Below are 21,880 nucleotides of genomic sequence, written 5' to 3' on the forward strand. Positions count from 1 at the left end.
AAATGGGAAAACACACATACTTATCAGTGGACCTTAGATCTGTTTAAATGATGGTTTTGTGTGTTTCTAAAAGGTTAGAATTATCCTGTGAATGAACAGAATCCTGCAAACTTAAAGATGAATTCCTGTTTTTATGTTCCAGGTATCTCTGCTGTGACACCCAATCAGAAATGAAGGAATGGCTCGCCACGTTCCTCAGCTTCCAGGTATGCTTTCTCGCTCACAGTGGCTGTTCACACACATTCCATTCTTAAAACGTTGTTGCTTTCTCCCCCCTGTGTCTCAGTATGATGGTAACGTGTGGCCTCAGGACGGACTCCAGCAGACCCGGGTTAGCCGCGTGCTGCCGGACGCACGTCATGGTAACGTGTCACTGATTCCGCTGCGTGGCAGTGAGAATGAGATGCGGAACAGCGTAGCATCTTTCAGCCAAGACGCGCTTTCTGTGAGTCAATCTGCCAATCACTCGGGTTAATCCAGGACTCAATCCAGAGCTAAACCCTCCTGCACCTTTATTCACCTGTGATAAAAAGAGCAGGAGCTGGGGGTTCCACTCATGCAGGATCAATGTGTTCAGATTGATGATTCAACTGTGATTTCTATCATGAATGCATCTATGTTCTTTACTTCAAAAAACCGAGAATGACCATGTCTTCTAATACCTTTATTTATTTTATTTTTTTTATCTTCTCAGCTCACTTGTTTTCTCAATAATAAAAATAAGATAATTAATAAAGGTATAGCTAATTTTTTGAGAAAACAACTTTATAAGATGTTACCTTGAGGGTAAATATAAGAAAATGAATAAAACTATAATTCATTTTCTAATGACTTAAGTCTCGTGAGGAAACAAAAATTGATAATCCTGTGTTTGCCATTTCGGATCACCTCTCCAACAAACGCCTACGTGTTCTCCTGATACTCATGAGTAAGTTTCATAAGTAAAGATTTTTTCAGTTATCTTGCAAAATTATTTTTTTCTTGTGACAACTAAATAAGTTGTTTTCTTCCCAAAAAAATAATCACTGATTTTATTTAATTATTTTAAGGAAACAAAATGTTTATCTTAGGGAAGAAAAACAAGTTACAAAGTCGCTGTCCTGAGAGAACTAGCTGAAAAAAACAAAAAATTAGCAAACATGGTCGTTCTCGTCTCTGATACTTTTCCAGATGTAAGCTCTGGGACTTTGTATGGTGAAGGAAATCGTCAGTCTTTAACCCATTACCTCCAGTGTTTTCATTCTTTGAATTACCCCAAGTCTATAACCGTCAACGTAATTAACGTAATTCCAACTAATTCTGAAGTGGAGACAAGCAGCTTTGCTCTGATATGCAACACTTTACAGTACTGAAGTGTTTACAAAATAAACGTAAACCAACTGATTCTGACGCTGAGCGGCTTTTCCTGTCTTCAGAATGTGTTGGAATTAGGTTTATTTCCTAAACGGTTAAAGAGTTGTGGTAACTCATTGCCTCTCGATGATTTTCTGGCAGGTCCCCCCCTGGGAAAAAAAACATGTCCCCCCTCACACACACACTCGTGCGGTGACAATATATTAGGTTAGTATCTATAACATTTGTTTAAGTATGCCTGAAATTGTATCTTTTAATATTAACAAAAGAAAAAAGCAATATAAATCCAATTACAACAAATATTAGCTTTTTTTAGCCACAGAAACCCTGTTCTAGTCTAAAACAGAAAAGGAACTTAAAGTGCCTGAAATAAAGAAATATGTCATTTCTTATTTAAACTTAAAACATTTTTGACCAAATGAACCCTTTGATGCTGAGAAAAAAAATCAATAAATAATATTAAATGTAAATTGATCTGAAACATTAACACAGCAGCACCAATATATTTAACGTCTTTAGTCTGAAGAAATAGATAAAAACGTTGTGCTGATTGTTTTTCTAAATAATTGATTATTTATGATCTCATAAAGTGCAGCTGTTTGACTGCATTACCTGCTGTCTTTATGTTAAATATGGACTCCAACTAAACGACAGCCAGACAAAGAATACATTTATGGAAAATAAAGACACGTCATCAAAATGTCTACAATAGTACATAAAGAATGACATTATTAGCATGAGCTGAGTAATCTAAGGCTACGTTCACACTGCAGGGCTTAATGCTCAATTCCGAATTTTTGAAAAAATCAGATTTGTTTTTGCAAGGTCGTTCACATTTCCAATTAAATCGGAACTTTTGTGATCTCTTGTGTGACCGTGAAATGTGTGTGTAATAAGAGAGAGGAGAGAGAGCATCTAGAGCGCCGGAGGGATTGTGTGTGTGTGTGTGTGGTGGGGGGGGGGGGGGGGGGGCAGCGTAAGTGTGTCGGGTGCGCGCATTCGTGTTTTGTGTTACGTTGGAAGGAGAACGGTAATAAAAGAAGGCTTCCCCCAGAATAAATGCTATTGACTCTTTATTAACCCGCCCTGGAGAATCTGAGGGTCAGAACGGGGAAGTGAACCCCGAAGGAGGATCCGCCTTCGGCCCTGGAGAAGGTTTCCCCCGCGCTTCTGGCCACGGTCGGGAAGGAAAAAAATTCATTGCGGGAAAGGGTTCAACACCACGCTCGGCCATTTCGCTAGAAATTTTTTCAAAAAACCGCCCGGTTGCAATAAGAGCCCTCGAGTTTGGCCTGAATAGAGCTGTCACCCCAAATATGAATCAAATCGAACCTCGCTTCCCTTCCACTGACTGGTCTCAGCAGGATCGTCCGCCATGATTGATGTTTATGTTCTCGTTCCCACCTACTTTAACGCAGAATGATGACGATTGTAGCGTATTGATGACGTACAGGTCGAATTCATGGGGCCTGGCCGGTCAGACGGCGGTCGCATTTCAAAAGATTGGCTACGTATCGGATTCAGGACCACATACCTAAGTGGCCTGGGTCGCATTTGAAAAAATCGGATCTGTGTCGTTCAGACTGTCATGAAAAGATCAGATTCAGGTTGCATAGGGGCAAAAGAAAATCGGAATTGGGTCGTTTCAGCTTGCGGTGTGAATGTATCCTAAAGGCGCGCGATGATCCTGGTGTTGCACAATCCAGGCAGCGCTTGCAGCTTTCCACGTGCCCCGTTCCACCTCACAGCTTGAGCCCACTACCCCTCCCCTTTCCTTTTTCACACATGCAGCCGCGTGTGACAAGAGACAGGAGCGTGAAGATGCAGGACGGCAGTTCACAGTTTCAGGCTGTTACAAACTCTGTCATATAACAGATCCTAGGAAACCAGCACTGAGCCGCTGTGTCACCCCAACACCCCCCCCCCCTCCCCACGTTAAATTTGCGCCCCGGACAATTCCCCGTCCTACCTGTGCCTAAAACCGGCACTACTGCACCCCCTCCTGGAGTAGTGGGAAATGACACGCAGCTTCCCAACATTTCATTTATTTCAGACTCTGACCCTAGTCTGAGTTTCTGCATAAATGCCTGATGAAATTCTGACTGACACAAAAAAGCCACACAGTTGGACAGAACTCGAATCTGCAGGCGAGACGCTGTTGACGCTGTTTTTACCGGAGTGGACATGGAGGGCACTAATATTCAGCCACACCTGCTGAACACAGCAGCATCCTATCCTTCCAAACTCCTAATTTTTAATTGAAAAATTCTGTGGAGCCAAACCAAAACTGTTGACATCTCTATTGGTTTCCACCATGGGTGTAGGAAAAAATCGATTCGGTGATACATTGCGATATTTCATTTGGCAATATTTGTATCGATAAAAAATGCTGGCGGGGTGATATTTCTTTATTTATGAGTGTCCTTCAGCGTTTGACTCTGGTTTTTCACTTAAACCTGCGATAGTTGGCAGCAGAGCACACTGAGCTTCTTTAAGCAGCTCTACACCACACAAAACAACAAGATCTCAGCGAGAAGCAGCTTGTTTTGCTGTTATGAGACATGTACGTCTTAGTTTTTACTAGGAATGGGTACTGAAAACTCTGTGCCACGTTGCTGCCAGTATCATAGAAAAACCCGGATTGCGGTGCTTGGTAGCGGGCTCAGATGAGAACAAGTGAAGCATTGAAGCAGTGGCTAATGCACGTAGCACCAGGCAAATGCTGTCGGCAAAGCGGGCCAAAGTTCTGCAGAACCTCAGCAATAGATTCTTGATCAGCAACCTGATGGATCAGAGTGATGTGTACAACGCTCTGTAAAAAAAGGCCAACATCATGGCAATGAGCGGTGAAATCCGTGTTTCCTTCCTCGTGTGAGAAAACGGAGCTGCAATGCAGACTGTCATGTCAATAAAGCCTCTTAGCCACATTAAAGCGCTCTCCTCCACCCTGTCATGTTGTTTCATTACACTTTGATTCTGAAAAGAACTGGTGTTTTTTTTCTTTCCTTTATTTTTGAAGCCCCGTTCAGGCTCCTGACCCCTTAAAAGAACTGGAGTAGCTACATTTAGCAATGTTGGAAATACACAGCACTTTACTTCCTCAATCTTACTTTTAGAACCTTATCGGTTAAGACACATTGATTAATTTTTTTTTTCTCATACTAGAAAAATATTTGTTGTAAAAAATCAGACCGTGTTGACTGTTCCCTTTAAGAACAACTATTTTTTGTTTAACCAAAATAAAATCACTGTGAATTTGCTTGGGTAAAAGCAACTTACAAATGAGATGCAGTTGCAGGGCATTGTGATCATTAAATAAAATACATTTACAATTTTGTTACAATGAAACACATATGAATATTCAGGTAGAGTTTTTTTTTCTAAGTCGTACTCTTGAAAAAAAGAAAAGAAAATGTGTTCCGGTACAATATTGCGATATGTATCGTATCGCGGGACGCATATCGGGATACGTAGTGTATCCCCAGACTCAAGCCGATACACACTCCTAGTTTCATCCGTCACACCCTTAACCCTACTTCCCTTTCTGCTCTCTCAGCTCTTAATGGGTTTCTTTGTTTTTGTCTGAAGTGTGAAAAAAATCGGGATTGCTTTGGTGATGGAGCTGCATGTCTGTAGGATGTAGATGTGTGTGCCAGTGTCATCACTGTGTGTCTGTGTGTTACTTTTTGAGTGTGAAGAGAAGGTGTGAAGAACCGCATGGAACAAACCTCTCTTTTAGCCACAAAAAGAACTTAACATTTTTATTTCACAGCAAAACAGACAAAAGTCCAATAACAGCCAATAAGAACAGAATTATAACAATTATGGATCTAATCACGTTTTTTTTGTTTGGAGTAAAAATGTCTGACGGTCTGAAAGAAAAGCTTTTATTTTTTGTTTTTTTAAACATTTTGTTTACGTCTGTTCATGTCCTTTGGTGTTTGTGTTGCAGCTCCTTAGAGACGTGCAGTGATGCTCGCCATGGTGTATGCTAGCAGGTGAGCAACATTTCCTCACGTCACCACTTCGACTTTCGTCCTTTTGTTTTAAGATTGTTTGATGGCCGTAAACACTGCTGGCTTGTGAGCTTCAGTCAGTTGAACCCAGATTCTGACCAAGTGATTTCCTCTAGTCGTTCTTTGGCTGCTCCACTGGATAATATTGACTCTAAAGGATGTGGAACCCTGTTTTTTAAAGTCTATCATACCAAGATGCAGCTTCAACCTGTGCTCTCCTGCTAACAAGCTCTACTTGTGCCGCCATTTTCTGATTGTTTTGTCTTGATCTTTGGAACTATAACTGAATAACTGAGGCCTTCTTCTCTGAGGTTTACATGCATGTTGATTAGAAGGAACTCACAGCTCCTCTCAGATTGGTGGACAGCTGCTCCTTTCTTCAATTATCTCTGTTTTAATACTCCTCATGAACAAACACCAAAAGTGACTCTTGGGTTTGATCACTAAAGTTCTATTGATTTCTTTCCCCAGCAGATTGTTGCGTCTTTTCCCTCACATGGAAACATTGCTGTAGAATCATTCCTGTGCACATTCAGCATTTTCTCCTTTTTTTTCACCTAAACATTACAAATGTTAATTTATTTTATTCAGGCTATACGTCATGAATCAACAAAAAGGGGTGCTTAGAAAATTATAAACAGTTTTAAATGTTTTAAAAAATAAATATTTAATTGGATAGTATATTACAGTCGAGTACAGTAAAGAATAGTACAGTATATTTTATTACAGCAGAACATCACAGGAAAGTATATTACAGCCTAGTACCTTACTATGCAGTAAAATATAGTTTAGAACTGTATAATATAGTGTATCACAGTACAGAATATTTCACAGTATAGTAGAATATAGTGTGTACTAGTAAAGAACAGTATTTTACAGTGCAATATTTTACACTACAGTATACTACACTTTAGTGTAGTACAGTTGGATTGTAAAGAAAAGTATATGAAGTATCATATAGTATAGAAACCTGTCGTGGAGTGCAGTTTAGGACAGTTCAGTGTTGTACAGTATAGCATAGGGCAGTATAGAATAGAGAGAAAAAGTATATTTTGTGCATTACATAAAGACACTGAGGAGAATCCAATAAAGTCTAGTAAAGCTATATAAACTATATTAGCCCCGTCTAATTCTGAAGTCGGCCTCAAACTCACTTGTGTGTTATTCACTTAAATCCTTCATAGAAACAGTTTAGAGCATATTTTCTCTAGTTTAAAACAAAGTATGAAATTTTTCCAAGAGGACAAATATCAAAGTAATTTTAAAATATGTGTTATTTTTACAAGTAGTTGCATTCCAAAAAAGACTTGACCGCACAATTTGGGAGTGTCTGTCATTTTAACCTGGGCGGTTAGTCCTTCTGCATCGTTGTTTGTCTGCTCTCCAGCTTATTAAGTCCGCCTCTCATGAGCAGTCTCATATCTGGTTGCCATGGCTCCCAGACATCCGTGGTCTGGAGAAGAATTATAAGCTTGACCTCCCTGTAGATGGAAAATACTGTGAAAGGGATTTTTAGGGAGGAGGACTGCTTGTTAACTTCATCATGCACAGACGTCAGGGGGATCGCTCTATAAATTTGATTTTAATCATCTGATTGGACGTTTGTTCTTTACAGAGTGGAAGGCGGGACACTCCAGGTGACCTCCAAATATTCCAGAAACTTTCTAGTTCTGTGATTGTAGCGACCAGATTGAAGGATGTTTTTCAGAACAGCAACACCAGCAGACTCTGACCTTAGACTTCAATGTGGACCGGGACGAAATCTGGATCTTACACATGCAAAAAAAATGCAAAATGTTCTCCGATTTCCACGCAGAGCTGAGGAAGAGATGACAGGAACCGAAGCGGAGATGGACCACAAACTCCCTCACTTCCACTGCTCCTTCCTACTTATTGTGCAACAAGTTTGCATCTTAAATCCCATAGTTTCCACTCTTAATGAAACCATGAAGTGCATTTATTCCAGAACAGACTGTTGTAGTTTTAGGCACAAAGCCGGCGTGCTTAAGTTATTATTTTAACATCGCATATGTTTTTGTAGCTAAATGGTTTTTTTATTTTGCCTAATGAATCAGTGACATTATGCAGAAACTTAGCCTTGAACACTTTTTAAAATTCGAGTCATTCCGGGACACAGTCTCCTGATTTTGATGTGGACTCTAACATTGGTGGACCAGCATCTGTTACCCTACATTTGTCGTTTTTGTGTGGTCGTGTTACATGTATGTGCTTGTGTCTGATGTATGCGCGAGATTCTAACGTCTGGGAAGACCTGGCTGCTGTGGTGAAACTGAAGGACCCCCCTATAATCCCAAAACGAGGAGAACAAGAACGTCGCACCTGAGAGCAAAACGTTTGGCTAAAAAAAAAAATGAAACATGAAAGTTACTTGATGCATTACAGTTAAGCTATCTGAACCTTTAAAAGGTTAGATGTTAAACTACATTTACATGTTTGATGGTCATAATGTGTGAAATAAAGTCCAACAAGTGATTTTTTTTTTTTAGAGACTTTTGTTTCCTTCAAAGATTTTTGAGCTTAAGAAACAAATGGATTAAAACAACTGTATTGTTCTGTTTACTGAATCTCATCTTGTAAATATTTAATTTAAAAAATAAACTGTCAATAGTAAGGAGCTCTTTCCGCATCTTTGCTGTCTTTTATTCTGTTTGTGATTTCTTCTTTGTTTTTTTTTTATACAAACAAAACCTATAAACCACTTAACAAATAGGATGTTACACCATCCCATGAATAAACATGGCATGCATTTATACATACGTTTTACAAGAGATGATAGACAACAAAGACAGACGAAAAGAAAAAGGAGGCAGATCTTAACGTCGATCCTCCATTCATTTGTTGACTCATTTATTCAACAACAAATTTGGGTATATGTCACAGTCACATGTTTCTATTAAGTTTTCCATTTGGTTCTTCATTAAACAACCTCTAACTTAAACATTGAAATATTCTTTTGTTCCACTCTATCAGTAAAAACATCTCTCCATATGAAGGTCAGTTTTTTCTTTACATATACTTGCTTTAGCTTTGTTTTGGGATTCTTTCTTCTCTTTGAAACTGTAAAGAATGGTTAGTTTTGTAGTATTTTCTAAGCGTTGGGTTCTTTATTTCTTTGATATTGTAATGTGGTTGATGTGCTTCAGGACTAACTCAACACGCTTTAGCTGCACGAAGAGAAGCTGGGCTGGAATAGCGCCTGCAGCGCTTTGCATGTGTACATACAGTGTGACGTAAATGTAAATAGAAAAACAAATCTTTTACAAGCCTGTAGGTTTCATGAAAATTGAACACAAAGCCATAAAACAGTAGCTCACAGACACGCTTCAGAGAAAAATGTCAAGTGTGAGTGGTGGTGTACAGTGATCATAAGTACAACCCTGAGGAAGTTTTCTGTGTGTGAGTCATGGCGGTCCACCAGCTCTTCCTTCGCTCTTTTAAGCAGAACTGACACATCCGGGTCACTCTTTACCTCGAGACAACCACAGGAGACCCCTCCAGGACTCGTACTCAGGAGATCTTCACCAACCCGCTCTCGAACGTGCACAGGAAATCCAGCGGGGGGGGGGGGGTGAAAACACGCACACGTTACTGGCCTTTACTATATGGGTCACGGCAGTTGTTGTGTAATGCAGAACCATGGAGACAGAGAAAGGTCATAAAGACATGGACAAGGTCCAAACTGGGAAAAGAGCTTCAGGTGTGGACCTGTAGGGTGTTGGCGGGAGGCAGCATACCTGCAACTTGCCTCAAAAATGTTCTAGAAACAGATGGGAGGATTGATGGCAGCAGGTGTCCCACTGACCTTCCTTCAATTGTGTTCTCAAAAGACAGCGCTTGAGTGGACTTTTCATTAAAAACCTACTCAGATGAAAATGGTGTTTTTAACTCATTCTTTTGCCATTTTTCTGTTGATGGAGGACATAGATAGAGAAAATGAAGCCCTAAATTGCACTCTAATTCATCCACTTGTAGACAAATAGGTCATGTACGTCTATTTTTCCCTGTCTGAGCTGGCATCCGGATCAAAATACGGCTGGATAGCTCCAATAATGCTCGCCATTTTGTTGCACTGCTAATGTTAAAGGTTGGGGTGTGAGGGGCTGTAATCCAGCATAAGAGCGTGTGAACTAAAAGCTCTCAGTAATGGGGAGGGTAAGGAGGGCAGGGTTGCTCTGTGCTAAATGTCAATCTCACCCACAACTTGGTTTTCCCTTTTTTTTTACATGCAGAAATTGTTTGAAACTTCATCACTTTGAGAAAATGTCCTTACTACCATAACAAGAATTCTCTAAACAACCACTAATGTTTCATCACTGCTGGGTTGTTACCCAGATTAATGCACCAAACATACCTCCCAATTCTTAATGTTTTTCTCCTAACGAAGTTTGTCTGGCTCCAACATGTCCGCAAATAACGTGGCGACTGAAGTGACTTTTTTTGGTTGGAGCAGGAAGTAAACCATTTTCTATGGGTGATGTCACACTCACTCTGCCCAGTTCTCAGATCCAGTCAATGGTTACAGGTGAAGGAGCTCTGGAGACAGTGCTGTCCTTTTGTCTTGCTCTATCCCTGGAGGCCTAACAAGATAAATCAAAGATCCCAAACAGAACCCCTTTTATATTCGGGTCAAAAAGGCCGATCCGAGAGGATCTTCTTTGCCGTTTAAAGTTTTATCCCAGCATTTAGCCTGGAAAAACAATAAGAATATAATATCTATTTTTTCTGTGAGATTGCAAACTGTAAATGATCAAAGATCTGCTATAAAGAATAAAGTAAAGAAAATGTTTGTTTCCTGGTAAGACTTTACACCTTACAGCAGCTAAAAGTAGACTGTAGATGCAGTCAAAGTCGAAGGCTCATACGCCAATAAAAGTAAATAACTGAGTTAAAGAAATGAAACCTTTGCTGAGTAATGAAGATACAGAGGTTTTCCAATGTCACATCTTTAGCTTGCGTGTGAAAGGGAAGTTTGACAAAAGAGCCTTAGAGACTTTTTCTTCCCTTTTTGACAGTGCCACCAGTGTGAAAAGATGACCTGAGGTCTGTTGGGTTGTTATGTTCCAATAGATTTTAACAAGAAAGGCTGGAGACTCTGGAACAGAGCTCACTGCAGTTTGCTGCCAGAGACGTTCTGCTGTTTGGGATGTTGACAGCTTATGAATTGATACCAGAGGCCTACTGGCAAGGATTCAGGTCTTAAAGGAAGAAGGTTTTACAGTTATTTCTACCTGCTGAGACATCATACACATTTGAAGATGTATTTCTTTTAATAAAATGTACTGATATGGCAAATGTTAAATTGGATTTGGGGATACAATTCATTGATGCTGAACTTTTAGTAGCCTAAAGTGACTTTCATCGCACAAAGAACTTGTATTTGCTTGAGATGCAGCTGTTAACAAAAGGGTCTTTGGAGAGAAAAGCATCTAATGGAGTTTCTGGGGGGCGATTTGGAAATTGAGGAAACTGTTTTTTAACAAAGCCCCTGATCTGAAAGAGATAGAAAAGATGCTTATGTGGGAGGTCTTATTTCTTTGACGGTTGTTTAAAAGAGGAGAAAACACTGTTTTTATACAAGTCAGATTGACTTAATCCCATTATTGTGCCATAGTTTGAATGCCAAATTGGTTTTGGTCGGATCAAATCCACAGTTTTTGTAGACTAATGTGAGGACTGTAGGATTTATAAGGCCAAACTGATTCCTGAATTGACTCCAGATTTTCAAAGAAGTGGACACCACTGGGTAGATATGGACACTGGGAAGTGGAAGCTGTGAGCACAATTTTGAGTGCAGACAAAATTGTGAAGATTTCTTTTCCAGCTGGATCCAGCTCAGTATGGAGTCATTTCCATCGCTCATCCAGAAAAGAAGTTTCTGGATATTTGCCGCCCAATAATAATATCTAAAGATTGGCAGAGCAAGCCCTCCTTCATCCTTTGGGGATTGTAAAACTGATTTGCGAATAAGAGGCAGTTTGCCTGACCATAGAAATGGTCCTATCTAGCTTGTCGAAAAATTGTTTGCTAAGGAAGATTGGAAGATGTTGGAATATGTACATAGTGGCAGAGTTGACCAACACGAAAAGTCGCTCTCAGTCTTTTTAATCAGGGGGGTACATTTTGCACGATGCAGGTGAGACAACGATAGAGTGACCTGGATGCCTAGATATCTGAAACCAACAGGTGACCACCGAAACGATAAAATAAGTCAATTCAATTCAATTTTATTTGTATAGCCCAAATTCACAACAACAGTCGTCTCAATGGGCTTTGTACCGGTAATTGTAAGGTAAACATACAATCAAAAAGGATCATAAATGCATAGAATTCAATAGGATAATACTAAACTGGGCATCCCTGCCCTTAGACCCCCCTTCGTGGTAAGGAAAAACTCCTAAAAAAAACGGATTTCGGAAAAAAACAAGAAACATCAGGGGTGTCCACATGAAGGAGGGATCCTCCCCCAGGACGGACAGGCGATGCACCAGAACTCATAGAGAAGAATTCACTTATCTAACTTTACATATTTGAAGTCCAGCAGATGATCTTCATCCAGTTGAAGTTTGGGGACGGCTGGGGGGGCGAGACGAGCCGGAGACAGGATCCACAGCCAGGTGTAGTAGAGGCGAGCCAGAGACGAGGTACATGGAGGGGAGTGGGAAAGATTGACAGTACATGAATCACACTGCACCAAACAGAGGCATGGAGAACTTAATGATAAATAAATGAGAGAAGGAGAATAGAAGTAGGCGAGAATAGTGGACAGAACTCCAGTGCACCATAGCTACCCCAGCTTCAAACTTCTAGCAGCTGTTGCCGTCTCGTCCGGCCTTCGCAGATTCGGATGGTTCAGGACGTCCAAAAATGAAATGCGCAGTTTGGGAAATGAAAATACACACAAGAGTCTGCATGAATTTTCAAACCTTTTGCAAAAGGGGAGAAGTGGAAAAACACAACCTGTTAGGCTTTGTGGCTGTCCGCCCTCTCTGTCCTCAAGGCAAAAAGGCTTTTTTATTATTCAGTAAGGGAAGAGGAAAACAACAAAATACGTCATTAGACTGATGTGTTTTTGTCTAGTCTGCATTGCAGGTGTCGTGGCTCCAGAAACACTCCAGTACAGAAAGAAAACAGAGACCAAAAGTCAAAAACAGGCCTACTGCTGACCTCAGCACATATTATCTACTACTGAGGGCAGGAATCAAGCATATTCCTGCAATACAAAATACATGCATATATAGAATCCATTATATGCATAATAAAAAGAACATAGAACATATAATAGAACCCCTGTAATGCATACTAAAAAGATCTTAGAAAATATTATGGAACCCCTGTTCACCTCCACACAGCCTACTAACAACTTTATTATGTTATTGTTAAGTTTAATGTAAACAAATTACCAGAAAGGTAAATATTCTCTGAAGACGAAAAAAGACGAATGTTATGAGTCTAACTTTAATTGCAGAAACTGTGTCGGCCTCTCTTACATGAGCTGGGGGCTTATTCCATAAAACAGGGGCTTGATGACTAAAGGTTCTGCCTCAAACTGTACTTTTATGAATTCTGGGAACCACAAGCAGTCCTGCATTTTGTGAACAAAGTTTTCTGTTTGGGTGGTAAGGCACTACACTATGAGGTCTTTAATGTAGGACGGGGTCATACCATGTCAGGCCTTATAGGTTAGCAGGAGGATTTTGAACTTGATTCTAGAAACAACTGGGAACCAGTGAAGTGAAACTAACACAGGAGTGATGTGATCTCTTCTGCTAGTTCCTGCTAACAATCTAGCTGCTGCGTTTTGAACAAGCTTGAGACTTCTTAAGGAACTCTTAGGACACGCTGCTAACAAGGAGTTACAGTAATCCAGTCTAGACGTAACAAACGCATGAATGAGTTTTTCAGCATCACTCTTAGAGAGTATATTTATGATCTTAGCAATATTTCGAAGGTGATAAAATAAAGTTTTACACGCCTGAGATATGTGAGCCTTAAATGATAAATCCTAGTCAAATAAAACCCCAAGGTTTCTAACTGTGGAACACTCTCCACCGTTTTAGAAGGTCATGTCCGACCTCATCTTGGAAACTTGGGTATCAGAATTATTTTCGAGTTTTCCATTGGAAATTACGACAAACGGGATCGTTTATGTGCAAACTTCCCCTAGGATTGATTAGTATTTTACGTAAATCGCGCAGCTGCACAGAAATACTGGATAATGTAAAAAATGCGGCCCCAACATCCTCCAAACTTACCATGTGATTGATGTTGAAGTTCTTCATCTTTTTTCAGCGCCTGATGGATAAAGTCTCTTTAACATGAAGTTCTCTTGTCGCTTCGATCAGCATGACAAAATGCGCTCGTTTTTTTCTTTTTCTCAACTTTATTGAAACAAAATGCGCTCGTAAATGCACACTGTGCCAGGCTCAGATGCAATGATGTTGACCAATCGTTGCTAAGGGTGGCGTAACGTCATTATTTGGGTTGCCAGATTGGTTCAGGTGTGTTGAAGGGGGGGGGGTATCATTAAAGTGCAGGCAACTTTCTCTTGCTCAACATTCAGAGCGCGCGTTGGTACGGGCGTGCTATGAAATGGGTTGCCAGATTTGGGTCTTTTTTTATTTTATTTTTTTCGCCACTTCGGGGCCCTGGTGGTGACAGGGGCCCTACGCGGCTGCGTAATTCCTGTATAGGGAGGGCCGGCCATGAACTGGAGGCTATATTTATGCCATCCAGGGAGACTATCTGAGCAGACAGAGCATCTCTGAGGTTTTTAGGACCTAGTATAATGACATCAGTTTTTTCTGGGTTCAGGAGAAGGTAATCAATTGTCATTCAGGTCTTGATGTCGCTGATGCAAGCATTGAGTTTCTCTATGGTCATTTTCTTCAGGTTTAATAGATAAATACAACTGTTATCACCTGCATTACAGTGGAAATGAATGTTGTTTCCTGATTATGTATCCTAAGGGTAGCATATAAAGCATAAACAGGATGGGTCCTAAAACTGAGCCCTGTAGAAGTGAGAATTGGGGATGGGTCATTGATAAGCAAAGGTTCCCTATTCTGGTAATAAAGTTTGTAGCCAGATATATTGCTATATTCTTGAAGGATATTAAGAATGATAGGTGATGAGTTGATAGGATCTAAAATGTGGAGCAAAAGGTCCTCTGCATATAGTGAAACTTTCTGAACTGTGCCAAGACGCTTGATGCCAATAAAGGCTTTTTCTGAGCGTAGCCAAATGGCCAAGATAAATGCTTATTTTTGCAATGCAATTTTGTGTGTTTGTGGGAGAGAACCCCTCTAATTAACAAATGGTTTGTGCTATGAGCATAAAAAGTGGCTTTTAGCCTTTTCAGAGGGTAGAGGGGCAGTTGGAGAGGGCAGGAGTTGTTCAGAGGGTTTCACTCAAAATAAAAAACAAACATTTTATGTGGTGGTTTGTCTTCTGTAGATAAGTGGGCAACACGCAGCATTGTAAAAACTACACAAAGGATGCTAACTCAGATAACCAATGATGGAAGTAACTCAACACAAAATTAATTTATTACAGTAACGTGACTTTTTTACTGTAGTGAAGTTGTGGGGCAGTTGGTGCCGGGCCACAGAGAAAAGAAAAAAACAACCTACATTTTTTCAAATGTATTTCTAATCAGGTTCAGAAAGAGGTTTTATTTTGGAAAACTACTGGATTTTCCACCACATCTGTCTCATTCTTGACACATGTCAAGTCTGTCAAAAATTCTTCCACTACTTGCTTAAAACAGCTGCACTGACCGCTAAATTGAAAACTTCAAGCTAGCAAAGTTACCAAAAACAAGAGTAACTGGAACATTTTTTTATGCAAAAAGAGCCAATGAGGAAACAGTAGAAAGCTGCATTTAACAGACAAGTATCTGGAGTCTTTACTCCAAATATGGATCTATTGTGACAGCTGTTCCCACACACCAAAATAATAATGTATAACATTCAGCGCCCGCTGTCTAATGTAACAAGTATGCTGCTAATAAAGTTGTTCAAATGGTGGATTCCCATTCAGCCTGGTACCTGAACCTGAATTTTGTTTTTGTAGCAGCGGTTGGCCCGTGTAAAGCTCAACAGCAGTGCAGTCCAGCAGCTTGTGAGTGCAACCATTAATCAACATGAAGGGTTACGCTGAAAGTTGGATTTAGGCTTTCATTGAAAAGCTGTCATAAAAAAAATCAGACTCTAAACCAAGTGAAAAATGTGTTTTTGGAGACCCTTGTGACGTGAAGTTCTTTCACTGTGTGTGTTTACTCAAAGCACCTCTGTTTTACTGTAGCGTATCAGCAAAGAAAAGCAAAATGAGGTCAATTTCTCTGCAGGCTGCAAACAAACCTCAGTTTTTCTGTTGTTAAAGCAGAATCAGATGTTAGCGGATTGGAGTCATGTTGGAGCAGACCCTGCACCCTCTAAGACTGACTTACAGGATGTTGTCCCCCCAGTTAGTTTTTGTTCCAAAAGGTTGACCTGGTGTCAGGGCTGCTAAGTTTGAGAATAGGTGAAGGTCCTTGAGCGCTGCCTGGGTCAAGTCCTCCTCTGAGGCCAGACGTGTCCTTGTGGCACCTTTGCAGATCTCTGTACCTTTACTCCTAATGTATCTCCTGCTCTGACCTTCACTGACCCACAGCTTCTTCTTGAGGTGCCCTCAGCTCCATGAAGCCTCACTTTGCACAGAGAAGATGGGTAGGAAGCAGGAACTTCATTTGTGTTTAGAATGTAAATTAGACGAATGAACTCTCCTGAAACTTTAAAACTGGCGGTTTACTCTTGGATTCTGTTTCTTCACGGTCTCTGAACACATCTGGCTCTGAGTGCTGATTGCAGTGACGTAAAACTTCCACTCCCTCGTGCACACATGCATCTCTGCTGCTCTCGTCACTGTTGTTTTCACTTTTTTTAGATTTTCTCAGCAGTTCCTGTCACAAATTCTTGAAAGGTCTCTGGGTTTTTTTTGTCCATCTTTTGCCTGAACCTCTTAACCTTTGTCTGCTGATCCACAACTCTGTTCCTCGTTATGGAAGTTGGTTCTGCTCAGTTACCTTCATGTTACTTGTCGGCAGGCTTCACTAGAGAAATTAGTTGGCTTGTCCAAACTTTCTCTTTTTTAAGTCCTGCATAAAACACATGATATTTGATTTTTTTTCTTCAATTTTATTTAAGGAAAACCTAAAAAAAATGTTGTTTTCAAGAAAAAGCAGTCAGGAGTATAGAAACATTGTATTTTTATTTGGGGAGTAACAATTTATTTTAATAACAATTCGATTCAGATCTTAATTTGTGGTTAAAGTTTTCCAGATTCCTAGTACTTCTTGGAAGATAATAAAGTGTAAATTAAATATGTGTTCAAGCAAACAAGCAAGAATTAATGACAAATTCATTCTCATTTTAGTTTTCTAAAGTTCAGTCCACTGTTGTTTCTCTACATCAAAATAATACAAAGGGAACATTATTAGAACATTCAACCACATTGTCATTTGTGTTGTTCGTTGTGACGGTACTTGGTTGTTGTTATGTAATATCAAAATGGAACCTACTCTTTCTCACTCCAAATGGTATTATCGAATATCCATTCTCGATATATCGTAATTTGAAATGATTCTGTTGTGGTTTCGGTTGATTTGATTTGTTTAACAACTTTCCACAGACAGATTCTGGTTGGATCGTAAGAATAGATTTATTGCTTAATCGTTACCCCCCCTAATTTTTAGCCTATTTTTCTGTTTTATTCCAATGACATAATTTATGAAAAACATAGGGAATCCTTGGTGTTCCAGACCCGGTGCCTGCATTTTTCCACAAAAATATATATTTTTTGTTAGCATGCTGTTTATGGTCAACTTTAATAATTTCTTTCTTACTTTATTTATTTATTTATTTTTGCCAATTATTACCCTTTAAGTTTCATTTTCATTCAGCAATACATCATTCAACCCTTCATTTTCTTCTGGAAATGCAGCTCCTTCTAGTTTAGTAAATAAGATTAAATCTTCATGTTCAATGTTTAATGTTGTACATCTTTACCACATTTTTTTATTTAAACAAATTTTAAGCCCCAAATCCCTGCTGTATTTATTGCCGACAGCTCAGCCTCCGAGGGTTTTGATGACATGTTAAATTTGGGTTTTTACACTCTGCTGCTGAGGATTTTCACGCATGTGATTGAAGCTGATTCGGTAAGATTGGTCAGATTTGTTTCCACCACTCAAACTGGTGACACATTTTCTTTTTTCTGCTCTAAGAAAAACTTTATCTCCTGATACAAGTTAAGTACAGCAGCCAATTAAAAAGTGCTGTGCAGTAAAGGTGTTGATGTCTGTAGTGTTTTTTTCTGTGTAGGTCAAATTGTCCTTGTGATCAGTGGGCTGTATCTGGAGTCATGCGAAAACAGCACGTCTCCTCTTCTGTGTCCAAAGTCAAATTGCTGAAGTTAAACTAAGCATCTGTCAGACGGAGGTGTGAAAACATGTGTAGCAGTGAGATCTTTCCTTCTTCCCCTCTCTTCATCGGTTTCGCCCTGATGTAGCTTGTCGTTTTAATTAAGATGAGAAGCTTAACAACATCTGCCATCTGCTCACTGCTGAAGAAAGCGGCCTGAAGTTCAATCAAACGTGACATCTACAGAAAAAAGAGAAAAATGGCTGGGAAACCCTTTTTCATCTAAAAGTGGTAGAGAAACATATATTGAACATATATTTTTTATTTATTTATATATATATATATATATATATATATATATATATATATATATATATATATATATATATATATATATATATATATATATATATATATATATATATATATATTTATGTATGTATGAATGTACATATATATTTATATCTGTATGTATATATTATTCTTAAATAATCCAAAAAAAAATTTCACTGTCTGAAATCCTCCTAAATAATTTAACCCCCTGACTATATATATTGAATCCACTAACACCTACATTTCCCAAAGCCCCACCCCTTCACATTTGGTATCATTGAAGAGCCCCAAAAGGATTTAATTCAGCAGTATGCAGTGGTTGAGAGGTATTCAGATTTAAAATTTTCCTCTACAGAGGACAGAAAATAGCTTATACGCCCAAGGTGGCAAAAACCACCAGTTCTTTATGACTTTGTTTTGCTTTTATGATTTTTAGTCTGAATAAAGATTTTGCAACTGGCATGTGCAGCAATGGTGAAAAGAGGCAGCAAAAAATTGGAACAAAACACATACTACCTTTTTTTTTCCTTTTTTAAATTAACATTTATTTAGTATATTATTATCGGTTTTATTTGTTATGAGACTATTATTTCTTTTACTAGTATAAGCATGACTTCAGGTCAAGGGGGCTAGGAAGAGTGTAAACATGTTGATGTTGTATGAAAGTAACAAAATGCTCAATAAAATGTGTTTAGAAAATAAATAGACACAACTTTGTGTAAATCATATAGAATTGATAATAACTTTACATGTATTTTTCAATAAAACTGGTAGGAAAATCCATTTCATTAATCAAAAATACTGTAAATCATTTAGTAATGCATCAACCGATACTTCCACTTTGACTACTGCAGATTAGTACTGATTGAGCCTCTGGGTTTCTTTTCTTCCTGTGCAGAACAGTTTTTTTTTTTTTTTTGCATTGGGTGCTGCAAAAGTGTTGCAGAGAAAGACACATCAGCGACACCTTCATGTTTCACCGCAGGCGGCGTGTTCTTTGCGGAATTTAAATGCATCCTCCTCATGCAGACACTATGCTGATCTAAGGGCTCAAAAAGGTCACGCTGTTTAGTGCATGCGAACAGAACATCTGCATCTAAGTGCAGCTGTTCAGTCTGTAGCCACAGGATCATAGATAAACACCGCCACTGTTTGACTGATGCACAGAAAGCCCAGATCATCTGTTACATCTGTGATTGTGTTGGACAGGCCTCTGACCTGGTACTGGTGGTTGGATTCATGATTACGGACCAGATAAAAAAGGGGAATGACCAGCGTAACAGCTCCAGTCTAATGTCTAACAGGGTGGTGAAATTGTCATATTAGTTGGAGCTGGTAGTGGAAAGCTGCCTTTTTCTGTAAAATAGTTTTTCCTGTTTCTTGCAGGCAGCAAAAATGTATTCTGTAACTTTTATTTTGTTGGTTTAAAGGGAGTCTGTTTCATTTTCTGCTGGGAGCGTTTTGTGTTTGTGTTGGCCTTGGTTCTCCCTGAAGTTAAGATGCCCACATAAATGCAACTTATCATTCATTTCCAGCTTTTGTTTTTATTTTTTTACATGTTTCTCGCTCATCATTCCTCCACCCCTATGCCTGGCAGTATTTAAGATCCACTCTGATAAATATGATGTTTTTAACATGTTATTGTGGCACTTTGTTCATGATTGAGGACATATATAAAGAAAATTAAGCTCAAAATTGCATTTCTGAGTATTTATTTATTCAAATTGTGAATTAGAAGCAGTTGAAAAAATGTTGTTTGAAAAAGATTGTATATGGGATGTAGAAAATCTTTCAGAAACAGGGAGGGGAAGGGGGGAAGGGGTTGCTCCATGCCAGCAGCCCTGCCCATAACTCAGAGGTGAATTTCAGATGAACTACTGCTGCTCTGCAGAAACTATGTCCTAGAAAACTACGCATGTTTCTGAATTTGCCAAAAACGGCATAATCGTAATTGAATGACCACTGAGAACACTTTGAAAGTAGATACGTTTGTCATCATATGATGATAGACATGTCAGATACAACAGATACCATGCTGAGAAAATGTTAAAAGTATGGAGCATTGTTCAGATTTAGCTTTTTAAACAAAATATCTTTTTTTATGTTCAGAATTTTATCTGCCTCTTTTTACCTCTTGACTACCAGCAATGCAAATGTGTCTTCATTGCTGATTTATGATCATTTTTTACACTTTGAAGAAAAGCTAAGGGGAGGAAAAATGAAAGTGAAGATTGGGATTATATGGTAGACAAGGGAGACTACAGAGAAGAAAAAAGGAGTGTTCTGTCACTGCCTCAGAATAAAGGATTTTTTTTACTGGTGGAAGAATAATTTACAAATAAAAACAGCAAAGGTTCTTTTCTCCTTCCTGGAGGAGCAGAGTTTTGAGATGTATTTTGTGTTTTTGAAGTCTCCCCGGGCTGCAGCAGAATAAAACTGTGTGCTCTGCAGTCTGCAGTTTCGTGTGGAGCACATCTCAGCTGGATGCAGTTCATCCAAACACTTTGGCCTTCGTCTGTTGCGCCATCACCTCGTCATCCGTCACCTCCAGCTGACTGCACAACGTGTTGCGTCTTACAAATCACACAAACAAGGCAGTCGCTTCTTCTCTGGCGTGCTCACAAAAACACACGAGTCCTGCTGAAGAGGTTCTGTGATGCAAGAGCGGTCCTGCTGTTGGGCTGATGATCACGTACTATGCACTGCCTCACTTCAACTCTATCACCAACAACAGGTGAAAAAAAAAAAGAAAAATAATGACGATAGAAAAGAAAAGACTTCATATTGTCTCCATGGCAACCACTCTCTCCTCCTCTTTTACGCTATCAATCATCCTGTCTGGATGTTCTGCTCTGCAAAGAAGATGTTCCGACCAAATATACAGTAATTTTGAATGTTTCACTTACAAACTTTTCTTTGTTTCTTTTGTCACCTTTTGCTTTATTTTTGCCTTGTGAATTTTACAAGGCAAACAACTATTCACTTTCGTGAATATTTATTTCCTGTGAAAAAAAGTTTTCAGTCAATCCTTCTGAACCTGTGAAAGGCAGTTTTGTTTCCACATCATCCTTCACACAGAGGTGTTTCACAGAGTGCAGTTAAATAATACTAAAAAGGTTCAGGTAACATGAACCTAGTAAAGAAAATGAGCCATTTGGAAGACGATAAAAAACATAGTTAAAGACATTTTTTGGTAAAAAAAGAAAACATAAACAAACACATCAGTGTGCTATATATTTAAATATTGCACAAAATACACATTTTAATTGTTTTTGATTGATTAATGGTTTCTTTTCCATCTATTTTCAAAAACATTTTAAAAAACATTTTGGAAATACATAACTTTAAAAAAAAAATTAAGAAAACAAACAAACAGTAGTCTATGCTGGACTGCATAGAGGTGCAGTGGTTAGCGCTCTTGCCTCACAGCAAGAAGGCCCTTGTTTCAGTGTGGAGTTTGCATTTTCTCCTTGTGCATAAGTTCAACCCCAGGACGGGTGCATGTGACTAATGCTACGTTCACACTGGACTCAAATCGCACTTCAAATTTGCGTTGGCCACCTGTATTTGGATGCAGGGCAAATTCACTGCGGAACACTTGCCCAAAAACATGTTGATAAACTTCACCCTGCAGACAGTGTCTGTGGATATCTCATTTACAATGCCAAAGTTCAGATTTTTTAACCCTGGGCACATCGTGATCCTCAAACCATGCTGCTGCCAGACCAATGTAGAGCGGCCAACGCTCAAAAAACACCA

The 21,880-nt window shown here is 39.2% G+C and overlaps 1 protein-coding gene across 4 annotated transcripts in view; it reads left to right on the top strand.

Annotated features, from left to right (window-relative positions):
* The window catches only part of arap1 (ArfGAP with RhoGAP domain, ankyrin repeat and PH domain 1), a 62,796-nt gene extending 54,788 nt beyond the window's left edge, over nt 1-8,008 (top strand). For 3 of the 4 annotated variants that reach the window (XM_004075811.4, XM_020708391.2, XM_020708393.2), the window contains 4 exons: nt 143-206; nt 287-445; nt 5,306-5,351; nt 6,985-8,008. In XM_004075811.4, coding sequence (XP_004075859.2) covers nt 143-206; nt 287-445; nt 5,306-5,326 — 244 coding nt within the window. In that variant the 3' untranslated portion in view covers nt 5,327-5,351; nt 6,985-8,008. The remainder of the gene's footprint in view (nt 1-142; nt 207-286; nt 446-5,305; nt 5,352-6,984) is intronic. The other variant, XM_020708392.2, reaches the window with a different exon arrangement.
* Nucleotides 8,009-21,880: the final 13,872 nt, after the last annotated feature.

Source organism: Oryzias latipes, chromosome 13, assembly GCF_002234675.1.
Source record: "Oryzias latipes chromosome 13, ASM223467v1".
NCBI lineage: Eukaryota > Metazoa > Chordata > Actinopteri > Beloniformes > Adrianichthyidae > Oryzias > Oryzias latipes.